Below are 18261 nucleotides of genomic sequence, written 5' to 3' on the forward strand. Positions count from 1 at the left end.
TGCAGCTTTTCTGCGGGAAGACGGACTTCAAACAGAATTCCCATTTTGAATACAGCATTCAAGTTCAAGCTTATCACGGTCAACAAGGCTGTGTAAAGAATTCCAGGCGTGCAAAATGATTCCTGAAACAAAGGGCCTTCACTCTGTATCAGCTTAGAAAGACCTACGTGTTACAGCCTACGTGGTGATTCTTTTCCACCTAAGGGAAAGAAGACGAATTTTTCTCCTCCGAGCTGGACACCAATGCAGGATGACCTCTTCCAAAACAGCCTGGACAGGGACTGAGCGGAAAAGATGATGACTCTGCAGCTCCACGGGAACCTGACCGAAGGTTCCTCTCTTCCATTCTTCCGGGGGAATGGGCCATTCTCAGCAGGAAGACATGGAAGGGGCAGAGGATAGTCCTGACTGGGTGCCCCACAGCAGAGGAAACAGTGCAGTCCTACCCAGTAGAAAGCAGTCCTACCCTTGCTGCCACCAGAGCTGCTCAAGGATTAGCATTCTACAAAGTGAGAGCGGATCGAGAAGGCGTTCGGAGGACAAAGGAGCTTAGGACACTCTACTTTTCTTAGAAATTCACCATGAAACTATTCAAGGATCTGAATAATCCAACAGTAAGAAATCATTAGCCTTGTTTAAATCACACAGCTAATCACAGAAACTTTTTTTAAAATATAACATGTACAAAGCTACTAATGTCCAGTAATATACATTTGGGGAAATGCTCGTCCATATTCATAATGTTCCATGTTTTAGCTAAATTTTTTGACTTGGGTTGCGGTAAGTGTTGCCAGATAAAACACAGGATGCCCACTTAGATTTGAATTTTAAATGAGCAGCGAAAAATTTTTCATATTAAGTATGTCCCATGCCGTACTTTTCTTTGCTAAATCTGACAACCCTGAACGAACCTTGTGGGACTGGAAATGCCTCTAGTCACCATTCCACTGTATATCCTACTTACCCCTCCCTGCAGCCTTTGTGACCCGACTCGGAAATGCAGCACGCTAGTTACATGGGCCACCATTACAATGAAGGCCGTTACCTTCTTCAGGGTAGCACTCGGGGACCCCGCTGGAGCCTGTTATGAGGTTGCCATCTTCATCATGCCGTTCTAGGGTCCCAGGGGGACAGGTGGGAATGGGGGTAGTGGGTTGAGGGGTGGTAGTGGTGGTGGTGGTCGTCTGCGTAGTGGTTCGAATGGTGGTGGTTGGGCGTGTAGTGGTGGTTGTGCGGCGGGTGGTGGTGGTTGTGGGCCTCGGGGTCATCGTGGTGGGTCGTGCAGTTGTAGTGGGGGCACGGGTGGTTGTTTTGACAACCTCCAAGCCCACCAGAGGCTTCCCTCCAAGACTCAGAATGGGCTTATCCTGGGCACTGGCTACGGGTTTGCCATGCCGCCCCTGCCCAAAGAGGGGCAGGCCATCCGGGCTCACCACAGGGGTCCCTCCCAGATCTGAAACAAAAGCAGACAAAAGCTGTGCAACGAGATGAGATCATCCAGAGGAAGTAAAAACCAAATGCAAAGTGTCTTCTCAAAGCTTATGGATTCTTATATTCGAATCAGTAAAAGGCAAAGGAAGCATTAAAAGGATATTCAGCAGAGGTAGCAATATCTGCCGCTATCCAGAAATTTCTGGGCTTTTTATATTGTCCCTTTCTCTAGATTACCTTATATAATTCTGTAAATACTTCATTGATATGCCCCATTACCCTGAAATAACTCTTAGTCTCTAGTCAAGAAAGTAACTCTTTCCTCCTCCTGATTCCTACACCTAAGGAGGAAGAGTGTAACATGGTACCCGGGGTGGCACACTTACTCTGTAAAGCACCAGAGAAGATAGAGGGCCAGATATTTTAAGCTTCATGTTGCAGCTTCTCAACTCTGCCATTGTAGGGCAAAAAAGCACAGAGAGTACACAGACAAATGAGTGTGTCTGTGTTCCAGTACAACTTGGGTTGGACACTGAAATGTGAATTTCAAATAATTTTCACATGTCACAAATATTATTATTCTGATATTTTTTTCTTGCAATCATTTAAAAGAGAAGAAAGTATTTTGAGCTCACAAGCAGTACAAAAACAGGCAGCAGACAGGGTCTGGGCTCCGTGCTGTCATTTGCAGACCCCTGCTGCTCTAGGCTGCCCTATCTCAAGAAGGAACTCAAGCACCATCTTCTTCTGGAGGGTGGAATCCGTAGGAAGAGTAGAACTACAGTTGTATTGGGGGAAAAGCTAAGTTCTGCCCCTTTGGAAAACTCCTTTCCACACAGCTAAAAGTAACTGGACCGAGGGTCTCCATTAAAAATCGGCAGGGGGTTGTTAACTTAGAGCAAATTCAGAACACTTTTTGTTGCCTAGAAACCATTCTCACTTACCCACAATGGTGCGGCCATCTCCTCCTAGTTTAATCCGAAGAGGATTTCCTTGTGAATCCTGGAGGTACCTTCCTTCTGCATTCAATACTAACCCACGATCGAGATCGACGACCTAAATCCATGACACAGATTAAAGAATACACTGAGCATGAATCCATCTACACGAACATATCCAAGAAGCCTCCACAGAAGGAAACCATAATGTGAGTAGGAAACATTATTTCTGTCCACATCATTCACAAGGCTTAATAAGAATAAAGTGCAGGGCGCCTGGGTGGCTCAGATGGTTAAGGGTCTGCCTTCAGCTCAGGTCATGATCCCAGGGTCCTGGAATTGAGTCCCACATCGGGCTCCCTGCTCAGCCGGGAGCCTGCTTCTCCCTCTCCCTCTGCCTCTCTCCCTGCTCATGCTCTCTCTCTCTGTATCTCTGTGTCTCAAATGAATAAATAAAATCTTTAAAAAATAAATAAATAAAATAAAGTAAAGAATAAAGTGCAAAACCGTCTCATTTCATATTATAATTACTTAACCATAGAATATATAAATTGTTTTAAGTTTCTCAAATATGCAAAAGATGTTCATAATACTACCATTTAGTATGCTGTGTGTAATGTTGAAAAGCAGCAAACAACTTAAGTGTTCATCAGTGGAAGGAAGGGATTAAATAAAATATGGCCCACTCACACAGTGGAATGCTAGCGGCCAATGAAAAGGATTCGGAAATTCTACATATGTTGACTTTAGCTGCTATGGACTGACTATTTTGCAGAAATAAAAATATATTCATTTGTGTATATAAGCTTAAAACTGCAGAGAAAAATAACCTGGACAGACATATCCCAAACTGTTAGCAGTAGTTATCTCTGGGGAGTGGTTTGGGATGTTGGTTAGCTTAGAAACTATCTTTTTCAGGGCACCTGGGTGGCTCAGTTGGTTAAGTGACTGCCGTCAGCTCAGGTCATGATCCTGGAGTCGCGGGATCGAGTCCCACATCGGGCTCCCTGCTCGGCGGGGAGTCTGCTTCTCCCTCTGACCCTCTTCCCTCTCGTGCTCTCTGTCTCTCATTGTCTCTTTCTCAAATAAATAAATAAAATCTTTAAAAAAAAAAAGAAACTATCTTTTTCACATATTTCTGAATTGTTTTAATTTCTTGCCATGAACGTGTATTGCTAGTGTATTAAAAACATGAAACGTTTCCATCTGGCTGTTAATGTCAAAAATTGAAGTTGCTATAACAAAAACAATTTAATTTGCAATTAAATTGCCTAATATAGGATACAGGCAAAAATTTCATATTCTCAGGAACTGTAATACTTTTGAGAGGGGGGAAAGCTGTTATTATCCCTATTAAGGAACAAGCTCATGCTCTACCCTGGTGGTTCTCCTCAAAGTGTGGCCTGGACCAGCAGCCTCAGCATCACCTGGGAACTTGACAGATATGCTAATTACCTAGCTCTACTCCAGAGCTTATTTGACAAGCCCCCAGAGACTCTGATGCTCCATAATGTCTGAGAACCATGACTCTGCACAGCAGGCCACCGGAGGAACTCCTGCCAGAAGGCTACTTTGTTGGATGCTAAAATAAAATGTATTTATATAAACCCTTCTTTCGAACTCTACTCCATACTGTTTCAATGCAAAATTGTTTCAATGATATTTCACTTTAATATACATTCTTCCTTTATAAATTCCTGCTCCTTCGAAAAATGTTAAAGTGTATCTTGTTACCTGTGACTAAAAATTTTATAAAGTCTCTCAATATGTTTTCCTAAATCTTACTGCTATAAAGGGGAAATTTTGACTGGAAATTCCCAGTCAAAATATGAATAATTTTGTGATTCTCTGAAAAAATCTTTTAAATCCTGAACATTGTAAAAGTGTTCTGCCCATTACCCTCTAACTTACCAAAAACCCCTAAACATTTAACCCCGGGAATTTAAAGTCATTTAGCTTAAATGCATTATAAAATACTAATAATTATTTTTTTGTTTTGGTTGAACAACGATCGTTGGAAAATTCAAAGGTGCTCTAATAAAAATTGTCTATTTGATCCAGGGTGTTTTGGTTTGTTCATTTGTTTTTACCCTGCTTTCTTTTATGAAGGATATGAGACAATTTACAGAAAAACGTGTATACTAATCAAATAATAAAAAATAAAAATAAAATGAAGCTATCAGAGGTGGAGAAAAAGAAGTCCATTTAAGGGGCTAAGTATCAGGGTCTATGTAATTGCTGTAGGGTTGGAACATACATTTGTGTGATCTTCCTAACCAGTCAAAGCAAACAGGAAATAAAGGGCCCACTTATCATATTAGCTACAAGAAGAAAGCAAACTAGTTACTCAGGACAATAAAAGATCTTTCTGAGCAATGGAAGAAGCAATATAAGAATATATTGACATATGAGTGGTTAAAACTGGAGAAGAAAAATGAAAGACAATTTCATTTATTGCTACACAATGCCCACCATTTTTCTCTTCCCAACAGCATGAAAACAGCCAGTATGTGTAAAGAAGTTTACCCTACCCACTTTGTTCCTTGAGGACCATTGATAATTCTTTGTCCACTTGGTTTCCCATTACTACCAGGAAGCACTTTCCCTTCTACATTTGGTCGGCCATTATAACCTACACGGCACACAAAAGAAAACAATAGCAACACCAACAACAACAAAAGAATCTGCTAAACTCAACACTCCTGTAAAGTTGGCTTCATACCAAACTCTAAGTAGTAACATATCATTTTGAACAGAAATACTAAACAGAATTTTAAGCCAATAACTTTTATATATTAGATGACAGTCTTAAATTGTAACTTCTAAATACCAAAAATGAAAGTCTATGAAGAGTACGGTAAAGTCACAGTTTTCTGACAATACTGGGGAAAGGAGAGAGTCCAGCCTAAGTAAATTTTCTAGATAAAGCTTAGGACGGTAGTGGCTATAGTGTCATTTTAGCCAGTTGGAAGAAAGAGGGAAGGAAAGGTGGAAGGATGGAGAACACTCTCTCTAAAATATACCAGATGCTGTCCGGCTCTTCTCAGCAGATTATACTAAACCCAACAAGTATTTCTAGCTGAATCAGGTCCAGTCGTCAATCACCAAGTATAAATGCTCAGGGCTTACCTGTGTGGGGCTGCTTGAGAAGTGTCTGCTCAGAGATGAAGTAGAAGGTCCAGTTAGCTGCCCTTTCCATTGCTGTTCTGTCTGCTCCTAGCACCTGCCCTTCCTCTTCATCTCTCAGCATTTCTGATCAGCTACAGTTAGTTGAGGTCTGCGCTGGGAGCACTCTGGTCCAGCCCCACCCACGGCATAAAGTACTTGGGCTTTCTGACAACTATTCGAGGGTCAGAGACTTACTTTTCTCACTCAAATAGCTAGTGAAAATTAAATATTTATTGAATTTCCGCTATATACAGGGAATGTGGATTTTACGTCTATTATCAGGTTTGCTTAAAATAGTCTATTTAAATAGTAAACTCACCTCTATATGGGGCATTGTTCTATTTCTTTACATTGGGCTAAGCTAATAACACGTAGTACAGACTAACAAACACTAATGCATTCATTCAAGAATCTTCCATTAAGCACAAATTCCAAGCAAGGAGAGTGTAAGGTGTCACTAAACCGAATGCAGACCTGGACTAAATACCCTAGCTCCTGCCCTGGGGTCCATGGAGACTCCAATTCATAGCTTGTCTACATTGTGTTCTCAACGTAAGTCACACATCTGCCTCTTACTCCTCCATATGACAATCATCTTTAACATGCATTTTCTGGAGGTTTTAAATAACATTCACTGATTGCAATGTCTGAGCAATCCACACACCCAAGACATCTGAATCTGTCCCAGGGTATGTTGAGAGTTTTATATGCAGAATCAACAAGAACAAGATCCAGCTTACGCAGTTACCTAATTCCTTTCTGTGGATTCTTTAAATATACCCTGGCAGGTGAGCAACTAAAAATAACCTAAAATACAAGAACCTTAGTTTGGCATCATGACTGTGAAGCATTTTCACAGATTAAGAGCCTAAGTTGGGGATTTTAAAGAGGCAGTATGTGATAGAGGAATGGCAGAGGCCTGAGGAATTAGCACATCTGGGATGGGAACTGCAGCTCAGCCACATAGGCTGCCTGACTTCTGGCGAACCACTCAGTCCCCTGGGCTCTAGTCTGCTCATCTGAAAACCAGGAGAAACAATGCAAGAGGCAGTTAAGAGGATGAAATCAGTTACATCTGTAAAGCTCTTAACACAGTGCTTGGACATAGCAGACATTCGAGAATATAAAATAAAAGCCTCTCAAGAATTGCTATGAACCCTCTTGAGAGCCCCAAAGGGAATGTTAAGTTAAAAACGAATTACCTTGTCTGGTAGGGGATCTGGCAGGCTGGCGCCAGAAGGGGTTCCGGAATCTTGAGTTCATCATGCGCTGGCGCAAGGAGAGCATAGGGGTGGTGGAAGAATAGACAGGAGGGGCGTGGGTGGTGTGCCACACGCTGGCAGGGGTGCCCACGGTGGGGCTTGGGGTGGCAGGGCTGCGGTGGGGGTGTCTGGGCGGGAGGTGTGAGGCTCTCGGGGAGCTGCCAGGAGGCGGAGGCAGAGGACGCTTCACAGGAGTGTCATTCTTGTTCTGGGGGGAGCTCACCCTGGGAAGCGAGAGCACAATGGCAGGGTCCGTCTTGTCCTTAGCGATGTTCCCATCCACATATTTGCTGCCCCTGGGCCTGGAGGAGGAGGACCACTTTGGAACAGAGGAGGCCAGAGGGCCCTCGTCCTTTCCTCTTTTAAAAAACATCGCGTCTTCACCCTCCTCCTCTGCGGAGACCGACTGCTGAGACTTAGAGGCCAGGGGCTCCCTTTTGGACGGCACGGCCTGAGAAGCGCGGTCCTTGCTCCCCACAGCCTGGGGCCCCGCTCGGCCCGGGACCCTGGGGCGGGCTTGGGGGTAGTGGCGGGGGCTGCCGGGCCTCAGCGGGGAGCCTGGGGGTCTGCGGAGGTGACTGTCGCCCGCGCCTCCTGCGTGAGCCTCCAGCTGGTGGTGCTTGGGAAGGGACGGGCTGGGGTCCCCGGCCCGGGCCAGGTGTGCTGGCGCCCGGGAGCCTCGGGCCTCTGCTTCGGTGCTGTCGTGGTGGTTTCCGCCAGATCTGCCCTCGGAATCCTCGTCCCGATGGTGGGGAGATGTGGGGAGCACCCCTCGGGAGCTTGCGGTGTGGGGGGACTGACTGCCTCTGGCCGCGTAGGAGTCCGAGAAGGAGGCGCTTTCCTGCGCCGCGGGGTGGGGACGCCCAGCCTGGGGCAGCTCGGGCTTGGGTTTGGACAGCGGACGCCCCACTTCCTTGCTCGGGGGGCCGCGGGGCTGTGGCGGCGACACGGAGACCGCAGGGGAAGGCTGCCCTTCTGGAGCGGTGGCCCCCGCCCGCAGGCCCTGGCCGGGTGCCATCCTTTTGGGCACGCCGGGCCCGGGGTGGTGCTGGGACCGCGTCGCAGGCCGCGGAGCGGGGGCCAGGGGCGCCTTCGGAGAGCCGCCCTCCACACCCACTTCTGTGCTCTGTTGAACGTCCAGCGCCTTGGAGGGCAGGGATTTGCCCTGAGGATGCGCATGTGCCTCGATCCCGGCGGATTTGGGGTTCTCGGCCAGGGGCTCCTTCCGAGGAAGGCTCGCCCCTCTCTGCGGGCCTTTCCTTAGGTGGTCCATGCCCAGGGAGGCAGGCTGCCTGGAGGAGGAAGACACGCGGTCGTTTACCACCGTGGCAGGAAGCGGCTTCTCGTCCTCTGCTTCGCTCTCTGAGCCGTCTCCATGGATACCGGAGCCATGCCTGGGGTCCGAAGCTGGGTGAGAATTCACCCTCGAGTGGCCTCTGGGGGATACGGTGGACGGTGGAGAGCTGGAGGGATGCAGCCGAGGTCCTCGGCCACTGCCAAAGCGGCTTGGATATCTCGTGTGGGCAGCAAAGGGCTTGTTTCTGAACAAACCGAAATGTCCAGAGACAGGCGGACCTGCGGGCAGCCGAGCCCGAGACGTGGGGGCCGTAGCCTCAGCCTGCCTGCCTCTAACTTCTGTATCACTGTCACCATCGCCATCAGAGGCATCCTCTCCCTGAGAGACCTGAGTCCTTGAGGAGAGACCAGAAGAGGAGGAAGACTTGGACTGTGATGGCACACTGGACGTGGTGGCTGGGGCGTCCTGACCGTCCTTCCAGCCCCTGGACACGGGAGCCCCGGGGTGTGACTCCGTCAGCAGCAGCCGAGATGACCCTCCCTGGGGCAGAGAAAGTTTTGAGGGTGAGACTGAAGCACCCGAATTTTCCTCCCTACCCCCCAAATGGGGTGCTCTCCGCGCGGGCAAGGCTGGTTTTGTGCCGTGGTGTGCAGGGCCTCTGTCCCGCAGGGCGCTCGAGATGGCCTGGCGGCTGGGCCACAGGGCGGGCCGAGCCTGGGCGGTGCTCTTGGGAGGCAGCCGCTGGGAGGCAGCGTTCTTGGGGTCCCGGGAATCTGCGGCTGGCTCCTCCTCCTCTTGGCCCACGGAGTCATTGTCAGTAGAGCTGGGGGGCAGGTTGGTGGAGGGCGCCACTGGAGGGCGGCGAGGGCTACCCTCAATGGGGGTGTGTGCTGCAGAGGAGGACGCCCCTGGACGAGGGTGGGAAGTCAGAGAGGAGCCACCGCGGTCTGCCCCTTCCTTTTGGGGCAGCACTCTCACTGGGGTCCTCCCAGGAGCAAGGACTGGGGGCACAGATCTACCTGGTGGCCTCTGCTGTGGCTTCTGGTCTTGGGACTCCGAGGGCAACGTTGGTGGGTCCCCCCGGGAATCCAGCCCCTCCTCGTCGGTGATTTCTGTCAACTGAAGATCCAACCCTTCAGTCCTCTTAGGGTGAAGCTGGGGTTTTCTGGGCATCCCACCATTAGCCAGTATTTTGTTCTTCAAGTCAAGAAGAGAGTTTTTGACGTTTCTGCCTCGGGGAGAAACAGGCAAATGAGTGTGTTTGGAGGAAGCGGGCGCTTTGGGAGAAGCCTCTGGCTTTTCAGATTTCCAGTCATCCTCAGCATGGGTCTTCTGCTGCACATTGGACTCACCAGAACCGGCTATAATAGATTTTAAAGATTCTGCCATCAAAAAAAATTGAAAGCTGAGAAACATCAGGTGAGTATTGCAGATGGTAGTGTGGAGGCATTTATAATTCGTCATTATAATTAATAACTTCTTATTCTTTAGGCACTGAACACATTTTCCAAATTATGGCAATCTCTTTTAAAGACCTCTTTTGCTTTAGGTGATGGTATGGTCCCAGAAAATGCGTATTAAATTTCTATAAATTGAGTTAAGTTACGTTACAGCTTATAATTTGCAGAAATTCTGAAAGGAGTACTTTAAAGTAATCCATCTATCTTCTGAATGCAAAATCTTAGGTAGGATTTTCTTCATATAACTGTCAGGATACTACAGACGTATTATAGCCACTCTTAGTGATGTAGGGAAGAAATACACATAAGCCTGCTTCAAAGTGCTGAATGATCTATACTCAAAACTAAATGGGGATGTGTTGTGTGGATTTGCAGGTGACAGGTGAGCAACCCAATCTGTAATTTTTAAGGCATTACAAAGAGTTTCCTATTCCCCCTAACATGTCTGTACTTGCCTTCTCCTTCTTACTTAAAATCCCTTTAATAATGGATACATTTGTAATCCCAAAATAAGGCCTAAACTAAAAAGACACCTGGGGTAGGCAAAATATTTTATTACAGGGGCCCTACAAGTTACCTTTTCTTGAGAGCAGGGTTGAATGAAGGAAGGGATGCTGCAGGGGCGGGGGGGGGTGGCGATTATATGGCAATGGGGGCCCAGAAGGAGCAAAGCTCATCTAATTCCAGTTTTTCTAGCACAGAACTGTTTAATATTGCAGTATACTGTGAATCCTCACTGCACACCATGCAGGAGACAGCTACCAATATCTGGTATAAATATGGGGAAGCAGAAAAGAAAATACAGTCCAAAAACACCTCACTCCAATTTGGGATTTCATTAACCTGCTCAATTTTGATAGTGATCAGATAACGAGGTAATTGAAATTCTTCTGACTAAACCTGCACTCCAAAATAATGGAATATAAACTAAAAATCTTAAGTGCTATCTAGAAATTAAAGAGAGCTAACAAAAATGTCATCTTACACCAGTAAAAATGCTCTTTCCCTGTCATCATAAGCCCCAAATTACACACTGATATAAGATCAATCACATAATTAATATATTCATGTTACTGTAATATTGTAATACTAATTCATGTGACTAGCAATCAATAATCTTTTAGTCTCCAGGGAGACTAATCTCCAAAGGGATAACAAAAATATTTTAGAAATCAACAGGAAAATGTAGCCCCCCAAATCATCAACAAAGCAGTTCTAAATCCACGAGCATGATTCAAAGTAACACACCACAATTAGTGGTAATGAAGAGAGAGAAAGAGCCACAAACACACAATGCTTACTTGTTGGCATAGCGACAATGAAGGCTTTGGAGTGAGGACCCAGTCCTCTCCTGTTTGCGGCCCGGATTTTGAAAAGATAGCGTTCCCCAGGCTGCAGACCATCCACTAGGGCAGAAGTAGTCTCTCCGGGATAGGTGAGGGACTTTGCTCCAAATGGTTTGAGAGCCGGGGCGTATGAAAGAATGTATTCTGAAATGATTTGGCAGACGGTTGGAAGGAGGAAACTGAAAACAGTCCTGTGTCCAGCAGACAGACTGTATGGGCAGGATGAATTAGAACGTGCATTACTAAAATTAATACTCTAGCAATGCACGCCAAGTCAGCAGCTGGAGCATAAAGACACAGAGGAAGGTGAACTAACAGTCATTCAGGCTACCAGACAAGGCCATGGAGTGAATTCGCGGGCAGTTTTCCATTCTCAGCAAATTAAACATATGGAACCCAGGAGGCCAGTCTTCATACAACGTACCAAAACTATTTACACCGCATTGGGAGTTTTTCTTCATTGTGCTTATTTACTAGTTTACTATGTCAGCATTAACATATTCTGAGTAGAAGAAGCCGTTGAAGATTTAAATGACAACAGTCAGAACTGAATCTGAAGAGCTACCAATACCTTTAAGAGTCTCGGTGTATTGATCTCGGCTATGTGTGCATTAAGCCAGGTAAATTCCATATTTGGAGTATAATTTCACTTTTGCAGGAATTACAATCCTGACTCAATATATCTGGGTAAGGATATTTCACAGTATTTAAAACTGTGAGGAAAATTTGCCAGTTCATAGATTTATGTGATGTCTAATGTTTCCATCCCCAATCAGCGATATTTACAAACATGTAATGCCCCTGAACTTTGAAAATCAGAGCAAATTCAGTCCAAGGAACTAATATAGCTCTATGCTTCTATGGAAATGCTGTAAGGTAAGGAAGCCACGTTTTGAAGCAGAATTTCCACTCTCGACTAAAAACTGTCATGCCTATTTTCCTCTCAATGAACTCAAGATTTATAAAACTTATCAAATTAATGTGAGTAGGAGCTAACCACGAAAAATAATTTGAATCACAGAAAAACCAAGCAACTGTCATACTATCTATGTCATACGGAGAGGAGCACCGAAGACCTTTTCTCTTCCCTGAGATCTAATCTTTAAAAAGTACATTAATTAAAAAACTTCAACCAAAAATGCCTTTGCAGCATTTGTCTGAAAAAAAAAAACAACCCACATTCTTTTCTTTTTGGAAATGAACAAACTAGTCATTTGTGGTGGTAAAAAGTCAGAATTAAAAGAATCCACTGTCTATGAAATTTGGTAATACAGATTTTTTTATGAATTCAATTCATCTGGAAAAAAATGCAACCATGTTGAACTATATTCTTCTATTATCTTTTATATTTGTCATACATATAAATTCCCCAGTGTAATTATGAATTTTAAGTCCCACCACCAGCACTTTATGAAAACTGCCTCAGTAGGGTTAAGATACATGAGTTCTTTTGGACACACAAACTCAGTAGCTATTATTATTTCTGAAAATATTTCATTGACTACCAGGGAGGTTTATTTGCCAAAGAGCTATAAATATAAACTAAGATGTGGGAGAGGGAAAGAAAGCAAATAAGTAGCATGATAATAAAGTCATGAAAGGAGCAACAATTGCTTTTTTATAACTAACAAAAGTCATCAGCCAAAAATGTCTTTATGCAATTTTCAGAATCCTTGCCAGCATCACAACAAACTGTCATAAAAAAGGATGATTTAAAGGGCCAACTAAATATTTCTTCTCTTCATTTGTTTCTGATTTATTCCACTGGGAAAAAATGAGCAAGAATAGTACAATATATTCTTTAAAAACTGCAAGCAAATGAGGAAGCATTAAGTGTGGAAACTACTACCCCACATCTGCCTTCTAACTTCCATTGTTCCATGGAAAGATATCCTTACAGGTCCTCAAAGATAACTTACAGTCGAATACAAGAGAACCTTTCAGTTTTTTCAATTAAGAAATTCTCAAAGGAGGTTAGTGATAATTTTCTCGATTTCTTTACACAGACCTTTCATAGTTTCTGGACATAGACTTAAGCTGTCTTCCAAAATCGAGTAATAATAAAACGTACCCTGAGGGTACCTATGTATAGGCAATATCAGGGGAAAACCACCATACAGCCTTCTTAAATGTCTCTGAAAAGACTTCTGAAAGGTTCCTGAATGTTTTTACACAAAAAAAGAAGTAATTTGTGTTTATATTTAATATTCTCAACAGATTATTTTTAAATTTAACTAGCTGTGAATATTTTACTCTATTTTAATTCTGTTTCATCTTTGGTATTTTTTTTTTTCTATTTTAAGGTCATATTTTTTCCTCAACCAAAAAAATAATTAATTAAAAAGGCTGACAAATGGGAAAAAATCCATTTTCATTTAATTTTTATTACTTGGTTTTCAAACCCATTAAATATCTATGGTCTTATTCAAGACATCTGTGGTCCCACAGAGTTCCTACTTACTCCCACATTCCATGATCTTATTGGTACAATGAGAAGATCCATAGCATGAAACACAAGGTTGTCACTTGTATAGGTAAAGGTTATGATGTCACACCCATAGAATTAAAAACACCCTTCCTGATAGCAGCACCAGAATTGCTGTGGATAGGGAAGATGAAAAGTCATCTTCATGAGTACCTGGATCTTACTGACAATGAGAACCCTCCGTAAAATACCCTTGTCCACTGAGTTAGCGCCCCATATACGTATGTTGCTTCCCTATTGCTCTTCCAGTCACCAAGCCTGCTATTAGAACTGGTGTTTATCGGAGTCAATGTACATGTCTCTATTTGGGGTATGTCACTCCTGTGTGCACCTAATACCTTAAATAATGAGGTTCCTACCTTTGACTTTCCCCTCGGTCTCAGGCAGTGCGTCCCAAGCTACAGTGACAACTGTAGGTTTGCCGTTGACTGGCCAGACATTTAAGTTTTCAGGAGCTGTTGTAGGAGCTACAAAAGGACAAGGACCCAAGGTTTAAAAATACTCTTGTGGATATTTTAAAAGTAAGTGACGTATGGTCCCTACAGATAGATTTTTCACTGAAGCACTACAATGTTCATTTTTATTATACATGACAGAAAATTCTACACTCTCATTACTCTTTGTGCAATATAGTGATTTACATCAGTGCTACCGACTCATGTAGTGAGTTTAGACATATCCAGGGAAATGCCTTTAGAAATTTAGAATTTCTCTCATTGCTGAATTTTGAAATATGTAAAAAAGATTAAAATCCAGTTGGAACTTATTTTTAATAAAGCTTTTAAAGACATCGTTTAGAGAAAATAATCGATACAGAGCACACTTCTCCCCCAGAATCAAACACAAGCTCAGCCTTAGGAAAGAAGAGTCTCCCCCACCCTCCAGAGCCATGCATTACCCAGGGGCATGCACACATCCAGTGGTGATTTATGATTATGCTCCATCCTGGGATGTAATGTACTCTACATGTCAGAATAACATGCTAATGAAGATGGCCAGTGGAGGATAAACACGGACCTAAGGCAAGAGTGCCTGAGCTTCTTTGCGTTCGTACATAAAAACACTTCCCAGATTTAGGGTTAATGTTACTTTAAAAAATGCCTCTGCTGGCCTTTATCACCACTGGCTTCTTAAACTATCTTTAAATCTTATTTTCAGGGCAATTCCCAAATGGAAGATCCAAAGGCCATTTTAAATACAGACCAGATTCTGGTGTTCTCTGGAAGACAGATGTACTCCATTTGCCATCTCTTTCACCCTGTGAAATACGGACTGCGAATTCATACATGGTGTCTGGAGTCAGGTTCTCGACCAACACGCGTCTGTTGGAGGTCTGCTTGTGATCCCACCTTGCCAATTCCCCCTTTTCTCGATAGCGCACAGTGTACTGTCTATAAGAAAACGCAAGGCAACAATGCACCCAGTTGACCAATTCTCTGCAGCTGAACACTAGGTTCCTTGCTATTTTTCCTTCCCCGTAAGTAATGACTTTTGGAGGTAAGGAGAGAAATTAAAGAGGAGAAAAATACATTTTTGACTATGTTATTAAGTCAAAGAATTTACTCTTACATTCCAGGAAAGGTGTCTAAAGTCAGTCAGGAAAGATGGAGCTTGGTGTCTTACTGCTCACAGGATCAAGCCGAGATTAAGAAAGAAAGGTACAGGAGGGGACGCGTTTGACCAGGCAGGTGCCTTCTGAGGGGTGTGTGTGTATGTGTGTGCCTGTATGTGGCGTGGAAAAAGCAATATTAAGAACTGAAACTGGCCCAAGACATCTTGACTCTCCAGAAAAGAAAGACAAGAAGATCCACTTCATGCCAAAGCAGGCATGTTTTCTATAGGTTCAGGAGGAAAGCCAACATGTGGTTTTGAGTAGAATTATTAACATGAGAAGGAGCAAAAATGTGTAATAAGCAGAGCAGGACAGAGGAGCTTACAAAAGGAACTCTACTGTGTGATTATCAGGGAGAGAGATGTTGCAAACAAACGTGGTAATAACAATCCCAGACAGAAGACGTCCTCCACACTCTAAGAGTTGCAAATACCATTTATTGTGCTCCTTTGCCAAGAAATTTCCTTTGCAGCCACTTGGCAGTAGAAAGCATTTGAAGCATTAACAAGGTGATATTTCATAAGTCCAGATAAGACCTCAGTTGCAGACACAGCCCACCAATTAATACAAGAGTCCTGCTAAGAAAACCCAGGCCCTTTTTCATTTTCATCAAGATATTGGAAATCAAAGTTCAGTGGTAATTAGGAACAAAATGGCTAGGAAGAGAATCCTAGGAGCTTTCTCAAGTCTTTCAAACAAAGCAGATGTCTTTTTCTTTTTCTTTACTAACAGACAGTAACAGAAACTATATCTAATACAAATAATGGTGTGTGTGTGTGTGTGTGTGTGTGTGTGTGTGTGTGTGTGTATGTACATACATATATAAAGAATAAATATATAATAAAAATATATAAAAATATATACATAAAATACATACATAATCTCAGCATTATATTCCATTCTTTTTTCAAAGGATGTTCACTTTTCCTGGTTGTAGGAAGGTTCAAAAGCTAATATATAGTGCCCTAGTGGCCACCAAATCTTTGGCTTCCTCTTGGCAATATAAACTATTCAGTAGTTTAACACATAAAATTTTGATGGTTACATTAATCTACCACTAACAAGGAATGGTGTTCACCACTGGCTTTTTTAAACACAAAAATTACTTTAACCTTATGATTGGTTTATCTTCTACTGCTATTGCAAATCAGTATAAAAATCTGAACAGCATAACATCATGGCTTATGAGACAAAACAGTGCCTTCTGCTATGCACAAGTGAGCCAGACATAAAGCAAGTCAGTGTTTGAAGAATGAAGAACTACGGTGTGCAAGGCATTTGACAAATGTCCCCTTCTCTACATAAAACTCCTTCCTACTGTCACCCTTCCTGAATAACAGGAAGAAAGGTTAAGACTCCTTCTAAGATGGGGCCACATCCTCTGCACACAAATAGATCATAGTGAGACAAAGCAAAACACAAATGGGGCAAAGGAAGAAATGGAATCTAGGGAATTTCCAGACACAAGATAAAACTCTGAGCAAGTGAGAGGTGAGGTCCTGCTGTGTGCGTTACACACGAGGCCCTGTCATATCCGATCTGCAGAAAATGTGTGACCGCACCTGAGACTAGCTAGATTGTCATAGAATAGTCTATCATTCAGCTACAGGAGAGGCCAGCATTCAGATATGTCAGAAGATATGGTCATTCAAAGAAACACATGTCTCTTCAGGGCCAGAAAACAAAGAAATAATGGAAAGTACCTTGATGCAACAACTTTCTTCTGTTTTTCCAAAACAGGATCCACCCAGGCTACAAGCACGGATTGGGATGACATGACCCGGACATTGATGTCTTCAGGCACGTCTAGTTCATCCTCTTCTGAAATGACAATGGGACACATTAAAGGCTATCTCTATAGTAGGATCTGCCCTGAGTTCCTCTGGCCTCTAGAGTTCATTATTCATGCTGTATAATTTTTAAATTGCTTACACTTGATGTTGATAAAATGAAATGAATAGAAAGCTAAGCAATTGTTTGCTTGGTCAATGTGGAAAAACCAAACTCTCCATTCCTGTTCTTCTTACCCACAGTCTAAGAAATGGGCCATTCACTTGAAAAGTTGCCCAATCCAGCTGACGTAAAGAACAGTGAGAAAGGGATGCTTTGCCTTGGTCCAAGACACTCCAAGTAATTCAGTGTTTTCTTAACACATACTGTGAGTTTCTGGGAAATAACACAAGATTTACAGGAAGCAAAAGTTTGGGGGGAGAAAAGGTTAAGCCAGAGCATTTCCTTAGCGATCATGGCATGAAATGAAATTCAAACAAATGCACAAATCACATTGGTTTCAGTGTCCTCCCATTTTAGAAAATGTGGTTCCAAGACAGATTAAAAGTTACATTCAGACATAAAATAGAATTCAGTTTGCCAGTTTCCAAGAGAATACATCATACTCACGAAGCTTATAGCTTCTGTTCAATCTCTACGCAAAATGAAGAACTACAGGCTTCAATTTTGCTTTTAGTCTCTTGGGGGTTTTGTTTGTTTTGTTTTTTATTTTCACCTTTCAGGGACCATGTTTCAAAAGGATTGACTTTTGCTACAAGTAAGGGAAGGTGGGAATAGCCTGTTAAAAAAGCAATGCAGGCACATTTTCTATAGCAGTAAATAATGAAAAATAAAAATGCAACCTCATATATTTGAGACTTCTGTCACACAACGTAAGCAACTATAATCATAAATGTAAAATGATAATATAGAAATATACATAATAATTTAATATCTGCTCTGTAATATTAAACTAGATAAATAAATCACAAATAAATTGTGAATCATGAAAATAACCATGCTGCAGGTTGCCTCTTTAAATTAAGGTGCAGGACCCAGAATAGGTATGTGTAATTTATCACTATGTAATATAAAAAAAATCTGTGAAAGGATGTAGGGAAAAAGCATCCTTTAGTAAATGACCATTGGTCAGGTTATGAGCAAGCTTCTACTACATTTTTCTCACTCTTCTCAATGCTATGTTTAGGTGATTTTGACTAAAATGAAGTACGAGTGCCGATCTTGCACCCTGTCCCCTCCACACCTACTGCTATTTCTCTCTGTTCACAGTCCGCCACAAAGGGCAACTGACATGTGGGTTAGACTGTGACTTTAAATGGAGCAAATGCTTGGCTGCTCCTATGGCGGTAAATCTGCTGCACGGGGAAGCCATTCAAAATACACAGAGAAATATACTTCATTGGAAGAACACTCTCATCTCTGAGTATAAAAGAAATATGCTCGTGTCCGAAATGTGACCAAGCCGGTCCTG

The 18261-nt window shown here is 43.1% G+C and overlaps 1 protein-coding gene across 1 annotated transcript in view; it reads right to left on the reverse strand.

Moving 5' to 3' along the window:
- Positions 1-18261, reverse strand: part of FNDC1 (fibronectin type III domain containing 1) — a 100619-nt gene that overhangs the window by 33356 nt on the left and 49002 nt on the right. The window contains exons 7-14 of the mRNA XM_028103351.1: positions 16703-16820; positions 14591-14778; positions 13747-13854; positions 10858-11046; positions 6740-9457; positions 4901-5001; positions 2376-2487; positions 1046-1453 (exon numbers count right to left, since the gene is read on the reverse strand). Of these exons, the coding sequence (XP_027959152.1) occupies positions 1046-1453; positions 2376-2487; positions 4901-5001; positions 6740-9457; positions 10858-11046; positions 13747-13854; positions 14591-14778; positions 16703-16820 (3942 nt within the window). The remainder of the gene's footprint in view (positions 1-1045; positions 1454-2375; positions 2488-4900; positions 5002-6739; positions 9458-10857; positions 11047-13746; positions 13855-14590; positions 14779-16702; positions 16821-18261) is intronic.

The sequence above is a fragment of the Eumetopias jubatus genome, unplaced genomic scaffold (genome assembly GCF_037043125.1).
Source record: "Eumetopias jubatus isolate StellerSeaLion01/CBP00866 unplaced genomic scaffold, mEumJub1_p1.0 scaffold_6, whole genome shotgun sequence".
Taxonomy (NCBI): domain Eukaryota; kingdom Metazoa; phylum Chordata; class Mammalia; order Carnivora; family Otariidae; genus Eumetopias; species Eumetopias jubatus.